General features: G+C 43.9%; 2 protein-coding genes across 2 annotated transcripts in view; one reads left to right on the top strand and one right to left on the bottom strand.

Annotated features, from left to right (window-relative positions):
- The first annotated feature begins 148 nt into the window (after positions 1 to 148).
- Positions 149 to 8,010, top strand: LOC144098758 (uncharacterized). Its single transcript, XM_077631613.1, has 3 exons — positions 149 to 1,318; positions 2,647 to 2,885; positions 3,626 to 8,010. The coding sequence occupies exons 1-3, from the start codon at positions 380 to 382 to the stop codon at positions 4,149 to 4,151; spliced, it is 1,704 nt and encodes a 567-aa protein (XP_077487739.1). The 5' UTR covers positions 149 to 379; the 3' UTR covers positions 4,152 to 8,010.
- A 674-nt stretch (positions 8,011 to 8,684) lies between these two features.
- The window catches only part of LOC144098752 (uncharacterized), a 28,891-nt gene continuing 21,672 nt past the window's right edge, over positions 8,685 to 15,903 (bottom strand). Inside the window, exon 15 of the mRNA XM_077631603.1 lies at positions 8,685 to 14,457. Within this exon, the coding sequence (XP_077487729.1) occupies positions 14,279 to 14,457 (179 nt within the window). The 3' untranslated portion in view covers positions 8,685 to 14,278. The remainder of the gene's footprint in view (positions 14,458 to 15,903) is intronic.

Here is a 15,903-nt window from a genome sequence, read left to right as displayed (position 1 = left end):
TACTTATAAAATGAAAATTATTGAATGACAAACCATGAAATTATGTTTACGATGTCTTTATCTGTTTAGTCAGTCAGTCATAAGCGGCATACACGCCTTGCGACAGACACCAATAAGAAAAGGGGCTGGCAACTTTCTAACCCGCAATGCCTGCAGTGATGGCTGAAGCGTCGTCTGGTCAAGCAGTGCATCTCTCTTTAGGAATGCGGTCGTTATTTCTCGGTTGTGGTCAACCGCAGTCGGTGGTGCGGTGCGACCTTGCAGTTCCGTTGTTCTGCTCACGACCGGGCCTTCAAGTTACCTGAAAGGCACGGTCCTTCGCTGGCTAACCTCATCTGACAGTAGAGGTGTAAGCAGCCCGGCACTGGCATGAATCAGAATGAGAAACCTACGTTTCGTTATCCGCGTCGCTTTCTACGGCGTCACTATTTATTCCGCCTTATCCACAGCTGTAATCTACATCTTCATTCAGTGGTTCGGACGTTTACAGACCGACCTCTATGACGCGGATGGCGCCGCAAACCGCACCGTACGCGGGTGGCCCTGCGGCGATTATTCTTCGGGCTCGGAGTCGAACGTCTTATCCCGCGATGTGATAGCCAGGGGACAGATCGACGTCCACGGATGGTGGCAAGATCAGGCGACCGTCTCGGCCAACATCCAGTGCTTCAACGAGCCGTGGGCTCTCTGCTCCAAGGCCTTCTCCATCACCTGCAAACGGGGCACCGTTCGCGCCATTTACCAGCACCTCTCGTTCCGGCGCAACCTCACGCTGCGTAGCTTCAGCCTCTCGCTGCGCGTCTCCGCCGAGCAGCTCGAGTCTCAGACGGCCGACTCTTTCCTCGGGGCTCTGGTCCTGGTCAAGCTGAGCGACGGAAGCGAGGAGTTCCTGCGCGTGCCCTATCCCGCGAGCACGAGCACGCTGTCGCGGCGCGAGGGGGTTTACGCCGCGTCGCGCTCCGACCGCACCATCGCCACGGCCACAGTGATGCTCAGCTGCTACGGCTACGCCGGCGTGGTGCACTTCACGGACGTGCGGCTCACGCCGCTGGTCGAGCCCGCTGCCAGCGAGAGCTGCCGGGCCCGCGATCTCCTGGAAGACTGCCCGACCTCCGCACGCAGCCTTCCACCCGGGCACCGCCGGCAGAAGCTCAAGTACGAATTGCTGCTGGGCAAGGTCCGCTCGTCCAAGAAGCGCCACCTGATCAAGGACGTGGCGCTGGTGACTCAGCTGTCCATGGACCGACTGCCGGTCCTGGAGCACACGCTGCAGCTGTGGGAGGGACCTGTCTCCTTGGTCATATACGTGCCTGTCAAGGTAGCGGCTGTGTTTGGAGCAGTCCTCCCGTTACGCTGTAGCCATTTCGTGCACGTGTGTGGACAGAAAGAAACGGAGCACACCCCACTGTTCTAAGGATTTCCCACTCCAGCCAATCCTGACAGAGATAGAGAAACTGCACCAGTGATACCTATACCTGCATGCATGTATCATGGCTACCATTTCCCACCAGGGCATACGTATGCAGGGTTATAAGGTTAAAGCTAGAGCTGTTTATTTCCATTCATATGCATGCAAGCAAGATATATCAGAGAAGAAACTCAATCCTAAATCATTTAGCGGTCAGAAGAGAATACCAACAGGTGATCCATGTGTACAAATTATGCAAATGGCATAACCTACATTCACTTCAAGGGGCCGTAAGAAGGCGGCATTCACACTAATAATATACTGTTTCGGTTTTGGTTTCAACAACCAAGTAATGGCTGCAATGTCACAGGCGGGCTTAGGTTCCTTGAGGCATGAAAAAAAACTGCAGTATAATGGCTGTTATGTTGTTTTAATCGGTTGCAACACTTAAGTGAGCTACAAGAGCTGGAATGACAACGAACAATGTCTTGGTGATTATTTTGTTATTTTCATGCCTTACTTGACCTAAACCCACTTTGACATCACGGCCATTGTTTGGTTGTTGAAACCAGTACTGAAGCAGCATGAGAGAAGAAATGCAATACAAAATTATTCACGGGCCGTAGGCAAATATCACATAGTGATCCATGTGTACAAGCGTCTTGCGCATTATTACCGAGAAGAAAACATGCAACTAAAATTAGGTGTCTAAGAGGTTGAGGTTGTTGCAAGCTACTGGTGGGATCAGCGTTGCGGATTCTGCCGGCAATTGCTGGACCATAGCAACACCTAAATGTTGATAAGATCCATACATCAGGCATATACCCAAGACCTGGCCAGTCAACATCACTATACACACAATCACCCATAATAGTCAATAGTCAACTCCTCAAACACTGAATGTACTTCATTGGGCCCTCTTTACTGCTCCAGATATATAGTACTCTTGCGCCTGACAGCACCTGCTCAGCTTTTTCACTTCAGATTAGACACTACGATTTTGATCACATCAATCTGTCTTTATTACTAATAAAATGGCGAGAATTGGGCCTATTAGGTTGTTCATGATGGTTCTTCCCGCTTAAATTTTTACTGAATGAGAATTTGTTGTTGTGTCTTCTCGTTCTGAAAAAATTAAGCGTGCTGAACCATCATGTCTTTATTATTTGCATGCACTAAAATAGCACAGCTACACTGAGTGTGCATGCACTGTCTAAATGCATGTCTCTTTTTTACAGGGTGGAAAGACAGATGGCGACTGGCAGAAGCTGTATGTCCAGAAAAAGTTGCAGAACCTTAAGTTGCACCCAGACAGCCATGTGTCACTCGCCTATGGTGTGCCAGGCTCCGGTGACTACCCGATCAATGCCCTGCGCAATGCTGCCATAAAACAAACAAACTGCGAATACCTCCTCACCGCTGATGCTGATTTCCAGCCGTCACCAGACTTTCACAAGCACTTCCTTCTTTCTACAAGGTAACATTTGACATTGAATATAGTAGCAGCATATGTGGGCAAATGGAGCTGTGAGAAAGAAACGCACCATGTTACAGAATCTTTGCTATTTGTAAATTGGCTTGTTTGGCTTTGTTGATTTTTGTTGTTTGGCAGCAGAAGGTAAATGGATGAGAAACTTGAGGTTGAAAATAGAATATTTTTCCCTGTGCTCACTTCAAACTCATGACAATGATTGTGATGTTGGGAGCACTAGGGACCCTGTAATCACTAGCTGGAAGTGGATGGCAGCTTAAGCTAACCTTAGAGGTCTGTAAACAGAAAACTACTTGGTGTCGTCACAGTTTACTTTTTGAAAAGTCTTTTATAGCCTGTATTTAATTTTTTTTGGCCTCCTTTAGCTTACAAAAGCTTTTCCGTCAGTGAAAATAGCCTCTCTTTATCATTAGTATGCAGTAATAATCTATATAGGCGAACTTCATTTTATCCTCAGTGGCTGTCCTTAGACTGGCATCATTAAGTTTTTTCAACGAATTGGCATGGCTTTTGTTAGTGGTGTATTTCAGGAAAAAAACAACAAAGACAGGACAGGGATTTGGAGAAGGAAACAGCAATCATGTTGTCTGTTTCTCTGCTGTGTCTTCATCCCATTGCTCTGTTTTTTGAAGTAAGATTGAAGTAAAGCAGTGCTATATTAGTGGCACAACAAAGTGGGCACCATTTGCCCCGAGAACCAAATTTTTCTTGCCTTCCAATGACAGATCGGTGGCCAACACAGACAAGGTAGCATTTGTGGTCCCAGCCTTTGAATACTTGGAGCTGCCACAGAAGACCGACGGTGTCGCCCAGACAAAAGAGGAGCTCATGCAGCTGCTGCACAGACAGGACCCTTTCGTGCAGCCGTTTCGGCATGACATCACACCCGAGTCCCACCAGAGCACAGACTACTGGAAGTGGTACCGCACCGACAAGCCGTACGTGGTGCAGACATTCAGTGACAAGTATGAGCCATACCTGGTGCTCAAGAACACTGGCCAGCTTCCGCTGTACGACGAGCGCTTCACAGGCTACGGCATGAACAAGATCACTCACGTGACCGAGCTCTTTGCGGCAGGCTACGTCTTTCTCGTGCTTCCCCATGTGTGGCTGGTGCATGTGCCGCATAAGCCATCGTCGTACTTTGCAGACCATGTGCAGAACCCTCAGCACAGACTGCGCAACAGGGTGCAGCGGTTCGAATTCCTCATAGACATCATGCGCAAGTACAAGCTTGGGAGATGCAAGTGAGGTTGTTGAAACTTTGTAGCCGACTCAATGTTAGTACCATTGCACCCATATCGGTAGCATTTACTCCATGGTCTGTGAGACGAAGGGCCAGAGAGCAAGAAAAAAGAAGGACCCTATGTTTAGCACATGGGAAGCTGGAATTGCATCATTTGTCATAAGGCAGTTTCCTATCTGCTAGTGAGCTTCCTTCTCTTAGAAAAATGGTTTTTTGTAAACTATTGACTTGCCTTGGCAAGAGCAGAAATGTTATTTGTGTTTTTATGCAAATTCTTGCTGTAGTGAGACGAATGTCGCTAATTACATGCATCCTGTTAAGTGGGAAACTCCGCATTGGGTGCTGCTACCAGGTTTTGTACATGTATATATTTACACCAGCAATGGAATGTGAGGTGACTTTCAAACTTTCTCAGAATGCAGGCACTGGGTGTTAAAAGAGACATTGAAGACAGCTTCATCCTACTTTTGGTTCATGGTAGAAGTTGGTTCTGTGGCTAATGCTGATGTTTGTCCGGCAGCAAAAATATTTATTGCCTATCAAATTAGATTTAAAAGTTTTCCCACCACTTGGATAAAGCTCGTGACATCGAGACTGAAAAGGAGTGCGTGATCATTGTTTGGAAGTGAACAGCGGTGTAGCTTATCCTGAGGGATCCGCGCACAGAAAACGTCTTGACGCAGCGCAGTTTGCGTGCAAAAATGAATCGTGGCGGCAAGGCTTGTGTTAATTTTTTAAGCATTTTTCTGGCCTATAAATGCTCAATTTTTAATTAAAGTAGCAACTTCAAGAGTGGTTATCAGATGATACAGGCTAACTTCAATACGTCGTTCATGCCCCTTTAAGGTCCTTGGTGTGAATAGAAAAGCGTCCTAGCATCCAGTTCATCATAGCAGCTAAAAGTAAGAGTGCTGCCAATAGGTTGGTGCAATGGTTTCTGGAGGAAATTATCAAAAGGGTTGTGCATGATACCAAGCAACCCTTGCTGAACCCAAAGCCAAGTGCTGTTACTAAATATAGTTACTTTGTCACAAGCAATACTGAGCTTCTCACCACATTCCTGCTGCTTCACTTGTATGCTAGAAACCACCTTTTACAGGGTTCTCGGTATTCAGGAGGTCTTAGATTCTACTTAGAAGTTTGTTTTGTATGGTACTGCACTCTCTTGTATGTGCAACTCACTGTTGCAGTATATTTGTATACATGCAATGAATGCCAAGCTCATAAGCATATGGCACCATTAAGATGGCTAAAAGATGCTTGCTGCCTCTTAATATAGAGATGTGGCGACAGAACTTTGTTAGTGTTACAGACTCATGTAGATATGCTTAAATATTTGTCGGCCTCCAATTTACACTAAACTTGGTTGAAAAAAATTGAATATACAAGCACATGGATGACTCAGTACTCTGTCTAATCATCTGCACCAAGAACATTGAAAACTGCATTTGGCAGGTCAGGGCTGTACTATGTATGACTGCGTATATGTCAGCAGCAAAAGTTGATGTATTTTCTTGGACAAAAATTGCTTGTACAGTAAAACCTCATTAAATTCAGAAATCCGGATAACTCAGGCTGCTGCCAGAGCCCCGGCCAACGCCTGTGTGATACGTAGTGGTTGGACTTTTCGGTTTAAACAGCCGCTGCGGTGGCTCAGTGGTTATGGTGCTCGGCTGCTGACCCGAAAGACGAGGGTTCGATCCCAGTCACGGCGGTAACATTTCGATCAAGGCGAAATGCAAGAGACCCATGTAGTGTGCGACATCGATGCCCGTTAAAGAACTCCAGGTCGTCGAAATTACCAGAGCCCTCCACTACGACGCCCTTCATAGCCTGAGTCGCTTTGGGGCGTTAAACCCCATAAAACCAAACCCTTTTTGAGGAACTGTGAACATCGTCATTGCCATCCAGTTTTCCTCTCAGAATCAGAGACGCCATTGCTCTATATGTTACAGGAGAGATGTTAGTCGATCATTCCCGCTGTATCCATCGACGTTAGCGTCGTAGCACGGCTGGCCACATGACCCCGTTCGTACAGCTGTCCGAGTACTCTCCCTGCTTGCATATCACATGACTACTCGACACCTCTGTTTGCCTGAACCACAAGCGCCCCCATTAAGTTGGCCACTTTGATGAATTGGGTCAGAACAGGTGAAAAAAGTGGTCGTGGAGCGCAATAGATGCCAGGATGACACAACTGTGCTGGTGACGTGCATCAATGAGACAGCTAACCATAGTCATTTTTCCACCAAATAGGTTTACAGTGATTCAAACGGCTTCTGGCAGTTTTGGGGGGAGCTATTTGACAATTTTACCTTTGGATTATTCTGACATTGTCTCCACTCCCTTAAAGTCCGATTAACTAGGCTAACTTTACTGTGCCACTGCCTTGTGACCCCGTTGCCTGGTATTGCAACTAGCAAATGAAGCGTACTTGTCCCTCACGTTTGTTGTCGTTTTAGGTGATTGAGTTTCGTGACTTCGTCAAAGTAAATTTTATCCTGGGCACCATCATCCCATTAACTTTTGCTGCTGATTATACACACGGATTGGCTAAGCTAGTGCCTCCACTACCTTTGAGATTCTGCACCTGTGAATTCCCATGAGCCGACTGGTTATATTTTTTTAAGTGGATTACGGCCAATGCCCAATGGCACAATGCTTGTGCACTGTGCTGAATGACAGAAAGCAATGCACTTTTTTTTGTCTTTTAAGGCTTTTGTCTTCCTCATTTTGATACCTTGTGTACTGGAACTCTGGCATATTTTTGGTACATTTTTGCTTTTTTATCTTTTTACATTCAGCTTCGATCACTGAATTCAAGAACACTCCAGTGAACGATATTCTTATCATGTGGTACAGCCACAAAGCAGAGATATAGAAGGGGTACTCCTGTGGTACCTTTCTACGTTTTGCAACATCATCTGCATGTTTAGAGGTACACAGCCGACGAGAAACAAACCAGATTGGAGAGCATAGGACAAGCTCTATCAAGCTTTCCAAGGATGACCTCATCAGCCATTTCTCTCACTGTGCACCTCCAAATATGCTTCACCAACTAGTCCAAGCTCCAAGCGTCATAAAATACTGCTAGTGCCAGCGCGGATTCCTCCTCTTGTGAATTCCTGCTTTGCAAGTATGACACACACCGGGCAAGTGTTAACTACAACTACGGCAGAACTCAAATTGCCAAATGTTCTGCAGTGCAGTTATATGTCACATAACAGCACCCTTTAAGTGGCATTTTTCATTGAGTTTCAAAACCGAATGCTAATTTTATCAGATTCTAATGCGCACCTTTTTCACGACAGCTGAAGCTTAGAATGGCATGTTTGTAACTATCTGATATAAATACAAAATCATGCTGGTTAGTCATAACTCGAAGAGCTCAGTGTTAGTGGCAGGAGTGAAAGAACCAGAAAACTGCATACTTTACAGCTCAGCAGCTTTGTGATAAGGGTCATGAATCCACTGAAGTGGTGAAAGCAGTTTCCCAGACAAACTGCATTGCGCATTACTTTGTTTGTTCATTCTAGCACTGGGTCTAGGAATATGCCCCAATACTCACGGTTGCATCATGCAGCTTAAGTAAGTTCCACTTGTGTTTTTTGTGCGGTGGTGAATGTTTGCCAGAGTTCCAGTAAAAGACAAAAAGGAGAGTACTAAACCATAGAGGAACATAGCAGCCAGCTTCTTGATTTAAAAGCGATGGAAGCAGCAAACTGGCTTTTACATCCTTGATGAAGCATCTTCAGGCCACAAGGTCTGCTTCAGAGGCTTGAACTAGGGCCTTTATGGCGTCCCTGAAGCTCAGTGTCTGGAGAGTTGGGAAGTTTTATGTCCTCACTCCTCAGGACCTTGATAGCTTCAGAGGCACTGCAAGTGCCCAACTACTAGATGTAGACAGCAAAAAAAGCAGACATTGTGGCATGAAAAATTGACGTGCCGGGGTGTGTTATGACGTCACTCCCAAGGAAGAGCAGCAGCCCTCTTCAAGAGTGCACGTGATGATGTATACGTGACAGTGATATTACAAATGCTGATAAAAAGAGGCATGTCTCAAGCGTTTCTAGATGGCTGAGTAATAGTGCTCAGCAATGTGTTGAATTGTCATGTTTATTCCAGAGACCAGCATCTAGAACACTAAGAAAGTGCCATAATGATTTGTACGTACGTGACGAGAGAACATCTGTCTAGTTGAAGACACGAACTACTGTTTTCATTCTTATCAATGAGTCTTGGTCATATTGTGACATCATGTGCCATCATTAAAGCGAATTTGACAGAAAAATCGTGCTCAGCAATGTGTTGAATTGTCATGTTTATTCCAGAGACCAGCATCTAGAACACTAAGAAAGTGCCATAATGATTTGTACGTACGTGACGAGAGAACATCTGTCTAGTTGAAGACACGAACTACTGTTTTCATTCTTATCAATGAGTCTTGGTCATATTGTGACATCATGTGCCATCATTAAAGCGAATTTGACAGAAAAATCAGCATTGTTGTCCACACTGCCACCACTGAACACACAGCTGCACAGCAAATGAATGGGAAATTTAATTTGAGTATGTACATACAAATGCCGTGACGTCACAGCCAAAAAGGGCAATGATGCAAGATGAAACAGCAACTGATGTAAACCGTAAAATGATGCTGCCCTGACTGAAGGCACATCTCATACAGACAGCCCCTAGCAGGCTTGCAATTAAAATCACATTGCACTGATGGGCACTAAGGCACCCTGTACAACACAAATGCTATTTGCTAAACAATGAAGACCAAAGCCTAGCAATCAAATAACTTAAAAAGCCTAAACCTACACTGAACTGCTCCACAATAATAGCAGGGATCACAGCATGTCCCTTAGGTACACATGCTGCATTTGTTCAAATTCGGTACAAGTGAGTAAACATGATATAAAGGTTTTCCTAGCTTTATAAGTCACTTGTACTCAACAGTGTATTACATTCAACACCTCGTATCATAGCCTAAAAACTGCAACAGCTGCTGCTTCTATTTATGGCCAAATTTTGACATTCTGCACCTCTTTTAAGACGATGGAAAGCATACAGCACTTGTGCATGTGCACATAGACTTTCTGTTTAAGTAACTGAAACAACGCTAGCTTATTGGTACTGAAAGAATAAAAATGAAGCTCTGTTACTTTGGCACGTTTAACACATCTTTTAGAACCGATGAGAACTGAAACTATGAATAGAAAGGGCAAAATGTGAATTGGACGATTAGGAACAGGCTGCAGAGGACAAGGCATTAGGCACTGCAGCGCAAAGCAATGATGTGACCTCTATCCCGCAATGTGAACACAGAGGGCAGTCAAAGTTCGAGCATTATTCTCTTGAGCAAAATGGCGTGACAGTGCGATGCTAATGAAAAGTGCTGACTATTTTTTTGCCAACTCAACAGTTAAAGCAGATTTCTAACATTCTCAATGTTGCTTTTAGTGGCTTTGCATTTTGATTGTGCTAATGACCCCTAGCTTGAAGGGACTAGAATCAATCTTTTTAAAAGACAAAACATTGTTTTGATGGGACATCACTGCACAATTTTTTTTTTTGTTTGGCCAGAAATAAGCACTGCAAAATTTAAGGCAACACGCACACATGCACACAGATAACAAGAACATCTTACTGCATAAAATGCGTCAAAAATACATTCTATTGTCTAAAAATAGTGCTATCTTGACACGCATTCTTGACTTCTCGAACACTGTGAACACTGACAACAGGAAACGGGAGATCATGGTAACATCAGAAGCTCGATATTGGGACTCGCTAAAACAAACTGGCTTGCATGGCATGTGGCCAGAACAATGTAGAGACAATTGCAGCGACTACCCCTGTAACGCCCGGCATATCGCACGATACAGACTACAAATGCCAACCGTTTTAGTGAAGCTTGCAAAAGTGTATCAAATTTTGACAGTTTTGCACAAACTAGATTCCCTAACGTTTTTATCAAAGCTTCAATGAAAGTACTGCTACTTCAGCAAGGGGTGTAATGATTTTGAACGTAACTTATTATTTACTGTGTGTACAAGGTCCAGTTGTTAGGGGGAATCATCCTAATTTGCTAACTGTAACTGAACACTATACTCTGTTACATGCATAGCAGGCAACACTGCAAAGGCTGCGGATGTAGTGTGTCCGCGAAACCATATTACTCTGCCACGCATCATTCGTCCTTCTCCAATCCTCAGTGAGTGTTTGAACGAAAGCGAAGAGAGGTATAAAACGAAGTGGTAGCACTTAAAATTACGGCTGAAGCTGCGATGCGCTCAGCACTCTGACCTTCTGGCTATAATTTTCACTGAGTATAAACTACTTTTTAGGCACGGATGTAATAAGGGCGATTCGCTACCAGTCACGTATCAGTCCACCAAAGTCATTCTTACTTCTCAAAGAGTTGGAGGATGAAAATGTGGCAAGAGGTAAAACGAAGTCCAGGAGATTGCCATTCACGGCACTTAAGATCTGTCACAACGAAATATGCTTGTGCTCACTTTGATAGTAGGGTGAACTACTTCTTGGGGGCATGAAATTAGCCTGCGCGAACAGATGCGCTAGCTTTGGCATCGTTGCCTGCTATCTATGGAACTGAATATAATCATATTTTTGTCGACGTATCAACCAGTTTTTCACATTTCATCAAGTTCATAACTTTTATCCTACCGAATTTTCTTTACCTAGGCATTACAGGGGTTACATGTGCTTGAGCAGTTGCAAAAACTGCACACTTCCATTCTATAGTTATCACTGTTTGCATGCCACATATTTACACTAAACGACAGCTACATGCAGCAAGTGAACACTCCCTTGTCATTCCAGCTAACATACAAATGCAGCAAGAAAAACTAACAGGATTATGAAAGAAAAAAAACCAACTTGCACATTATAAACATTTCTACAGCACAGGCTTGTTGTCAGCTGCCTATCACATAGATAACACAACATTCTGCTCGCAAACTCAATGTGCGACAGGGTAAATGGACATGGAAGAAACTTGATTTGACCTTGAATTAAAAACACATAACATGATTCACAATGCATGCAATCAAATAATGAAGGCTAATAACTTAATATGTAAAAACATAATTTGTCAGATGCACAGAGCAGTGTTTGCTTCCTGATGCACCAAAAAAGCCATCTGAAAACTAAAATCAAGCGGAAACTTTTTTGCTAGGAACTCTATCATGAAAGCCGTAATGCTTACAGTGGCAAGGAAAACCTCTGCTACCAATAAAAAATAAAACCAAGAAAGCCAACAACAATACTGCGCTGAAATATAAGGTCACAAACAGAACATTGGCAACAATCTGCTTGCTGAAATCTAAGTGTTTGCCGCCTGTTACCAGCAGGCAACATACAGTAATCCAAGGTGGTTTAAAAGGGCAGACAGATAAAATTTCAGCTTTAATTTTTCCGCCTAAAACAAGAGTGATTGTCTTGAAGCGTAGACAACTGTATTATGAATCGTGCAAAAGAAGCTCCAAATTATCTTTTCATTAACAAGCATCTTCTATGTTGCACTTGTGAATAAAGTCAGCATGACATGTTGAGTAGCATGCGTAAGAAGTTGCAATTGTAATGTGTTACCACTCCAGAAGTTTGAAAAGTTCAAAGGTGTGAGAGGAAGTCTTCTCTCTCCAGAGATTTGGAACTCTGGGCATTCACAACTGCCCAATCATATGCCTCAAAAACAAACCCTGTGGCCTGAAGACTTTCAACCAAGGCTGTACATTACAATAAAAAGGGGCGCATAAGGCACCAAAGTGCACAATTACATTATTTGTGCATTCAAGTTTTGACGTTTTGCTGCTCCCAGTTCCACTAGTTTTTGAAAATTTAAGAAACTGAAACTCACGGATGAAAACACAATGTTTATCAGAGGAGTCTGCGTTGTGGACCACATGAAAGGAAAAAAAAAAAAAAGTCATGTGTGTACTCCTTTAAGAACTGGCATTAAACAATTTCGTGTCAAAAATTGGCAGTTGCAACAATCAGACCCGAGCATTCATTGCCAATTTGACACGCACCAACCATATGAACCAAAGCTGAATACATACGCTAGACTGGGCAGTAAAAATAAAAATAAAAGTGCCAAGCCCACAGCAGGACTTTGCAGCAGGTTTGCGCTGCACTGAAAACAAAGGAAGAGAAGCTCGCAGCAAGGCAAGTGTATCACTGGGGGGACATGGCCAACGCCAACTGTAGATTGCATTGAAATTCACATGACAGGTACTACTTTTATCACCGAGGTTGAATAAACCAATGCATGATGTCGGACCTTTGCTGCAATCAACCACAAGGAAAGTCCTCCAGGACAGCTAATGTTATGCAAGTTGTGTGGGAACTGACGCATCATGTAACAGCTTAAACCAACCTCTTAAATCTGCCATGGACAACTTCCCTCTTCATTTTTCAAATCCATGGGCAATATAGACTTAACTCATCATTTATGTGCTGCGTTTGTCATATACTACACAGGAACACTGTAAAATGAGTAGAGAGATTTTTATACGTAGGCACCCAGTGGATACGGACACAGTCAAAATGTCACAAACGAGAAAATTAAAAACTGGCAATGCAGTTCCACAAGTTCATCACATTCTTAAAGAGCGCTGAAGATTCTATGACAATGCAAACATCATATCAAGCAGTAATGCACAGGCGTTATGCCATTGAGGACTTTTTAGCACCGATGGCCCAAGAAAATGTAGCAAGAGCAAAAATAGAAAAAACTGGGAGTACTAACTGGCAACATTCAAGCATACTCAAGACTCCCAAAGGTCACATTTTGATTCAGACATTGCTCTTTTTGCAAATCGAATGGCTGCACCCGCATCACTGAGGATGCCCGTTCAAACACATTTGGGTGTGTGTTGCGACACCACAATGAATGGTGTTGGTCAAATGTTTTAGGAGAGTCCTCCAAGGTAGAGTAGATTTGTAATAAGGAAGTAACTACTCATTGGCATCCACCCAAGTGCAGCCATAAGGCTACAAAGGAAAGCTACTACACAGCTTTCTCAGAAACTTTGCAGCCCTGGTCCAGGGTTCGAACCTGAGACCACTGCTCCACTGGAGCAGTCGCTCTACGAACTGAGCTAACAGGGACGGCAAGCTCATGGTAGGGCGAGAGCAAACTGATCAATAACTCGATGTGGGAAAGTGGGAAGCTTTCCTTTGTAGCCGTATGGCTGCACTTGGGTGGACGCAAATGAGGAATTACTCCCTTATTATAATGAATGGTGTTATGACAAATTACACTTAAGCGCCAACAGCAGTGTAGGAGCTAGCACGAGTCTTATAGTTATGGTGCGGTATTGCGATTCTTGTGTTTACCTGGATGCAGCAGTGACTGGCACTGGCGACCATGACCATGTTCTGATTCTGATACCTGCAGGCCTCTGCCCAATTCAGCTTCTTTAGAAGCCCTGTACATGCAGGTTTGTTTCCAATGAGCCATGTCGTTTCTTTCAAAAAAGGATTTCACGGCTGCAGGTACATACATCCCTTCCATTACACAAGTGAAAATCTACCATTAAATAACCGAAAAAGAAGAGATAGTAATAGGCATAAAAACAGTCAAGTATACACAACCGCAGTAAACAAAACAAGCTGTTAAATGGAGTGTCCAGCAATTGTTTTTCTGCAACGTAAAATGTAACCTAGAACAGTGGGGAAAAAAAAAAGCTTGTAAAATAATGCTAGCAATAAATACTAAAAGCAAATAAAAAAAAGGAACAAAGGTTACATTAAGACAGAAGGACTCATCTCCAGCATCTCTGAAAACCTATTCAGCAGAAGCCAGAAAAGATGAGCGTAAAGAGTGACTCTCACTCAACTGTCGCAACACACCGATTGTGGAGAGCTGACAGGCTGTGAAATCCACTTATATTAAGTAGAAACGCCTTTGAACAAACGCGGGGTGACTGTCGCTGCCGAGTACAAGCAGCTTCCAACACTAATGCATTGACTTGACAACATTCTATTCACAAAGGGGATGAGAACAAGATGGCTTGTGCCCAAACAAAACAAGGATGGGTTGGTCACACACTGAATCTTTTCTGTGCGATAAGGCAACTGCAAAAAAGTGTCAGGAGCATTTTTAGACCTGTGTCCAGTGTTCAGACCCCGAAGAGTCATTGGGGCCTTGAGAAAGAGGGCGTTCTGAGAAGTCTGGAGCCTTCGAGACTTTTGGCTGCGGCGCCGGTCGTTTCTTGGACATTCGCAGCACAGAGATGTTGCTTGGCTTTTTAGGCACTTCTGGCTTTTTAGGGCTTGTTGCTGGTATAGGAAAAAGAAAAACTCTTTACGAAGGCTTTGAAACATCTCTAAAACACTGTCACCATCATCATATCTAGCCTAACTACAACCACTGCAGGACAAACTCCTCTCCCGTATCCCTCCAATAAGTTCTGTCCTGCGCAAGCTGCAGCCATCGCATCCCCGCAAACTTTCTAATCTCATCCGTCCACGCTTGCCTTCTCTTGGAATACACTCCGCTACCTTTAACAACCATTGGTTGCCTTGCCGTTGCATTACATTCCGTGCTCATGCCAATTTCTTCTTCTTGATTTCAACTAGGTTATCATTAACTCGCATTTGTTCCCTGAGCCACTCTGCTCTCTTCCAGTCTCTTAACATTACACCTATCATTTTCCTTTCCATAGCTCGCTGCGTCATCCTCAATTTATGTTCAATGCTTTTTGTTAGCCTCCAAGTTTCCTCCTCATAGGTGAGTACTGGCCTCACTGTCTTACCAGTACAATGATACAATGAGGTCTGTGCCTTCAAAATTCAGTTTCCTAAAGTTCCAGTTCCACATGCGAACAAAGCTAAGGCATCTAAGCTTCCAATGCAAATGGTCACAGTGGCATTTCACATCACTTCACATGGGCATTGCCAAAGTGTGGCAAGATAGCAGCAGAGTCTGCTGTCAAGAAGCCATGAGAAACAGCTATCTTCCTTACTGAAACAGCAGATTTCAGCAGATAACCAATAATCTCCTGCATGATTCTCGGTTCACTGCTCGATCAAAGTGAACACTTTCAAGTTCACACAGACATGCTCTGCACTGAGCAAGAGGCCCAAAGAGAATGAGACAACTGAGCGCTGCTTTTGGCTCTCAAATCGGCTTCCAAAACAAGGTGGCTGAGAATCCTGGCAGTCCAAAAGTGGACAGTGCAGAAGGAAACACAGAACCTTCGTCCACTGTACTTCTGAGCAGAAAAATTGCTAAGGATCACAATGGCAGAGCTGTGTGCACCAAAGCGGCTACAACTGCCTTGTAAAATAGAAGGTAAATTACAAGTTTATCGTTAATGGCATACAGGGGTACAGTGGATCTGCTGAGGTGAAATGTGAGCTTGCCCACACATCAGCAAGTCTGTGGAAGTGCCTGTTTCCTCCAATGTTTAAATGCACCATGCTGAAGCCATGAGGGAGGTACAAAGAAAAGGAATGACCTACCACTGCACAAATAAAGGATTTCTCGGCAGCGCTAGAACACATGCAGGAAGTTTTTCAAAACACTGAATTACAATGCCATGAAATTTTCATACTGTGAATTAAAGTGTATATGTTACCAAGTTCGTTGTATCAAACTTCAACTGTACAAATCACCCACTGAAGTAGCACTGTGCAAGCGATTGCACTGATTCAGATTACTTTGTTATCAGAAATTTATAGCCATACACAACACAAAACCTTTTATGTATCAGTCAAGCAGTG

This window comes from Amblyomma americanum, chromosome 7 (assembly GCF_052857255.1).
Source record: "Amblyomma americanum isolate KBUSLIRL-KWMA chromosome 7, ASM5285725v1, whole genome shotgun sequence".
Lineage (NCBI taxonomy): Eukaryota > Metazoa > Arthropoda > Arachnida > Ixodida > Ixodidae > Amblyomma > Amblyomma americanum.
This window is presented reverse-complemented; position numbering and strand designations above follow the sequence as displayed.

Bases quoted from the DNA above. Each gene is read 5' to 3' on its own strand.
- LOC144098758 (XM_077631613.1), top strand. From the start codon at position 380: ATGAGAAACCTACGTTTCGTTATCCGCGTCGCTTTCTACGGCGTCACT. The intron at 1,319-2,646 runs GTAGCGGCTGTG...TCTTTTTTACAG, and splicing joins TCATATACGTGCCTGTCAAG to GGTGGAAAGACAGATGGCGA. The intron at 2,886-3,625 runs GTAACATTTGAC...TTCCAATGACAG, and splicing joins CACTTCCTTCTTTCTACAAG to ATCGGTGGCCAACACAGACA.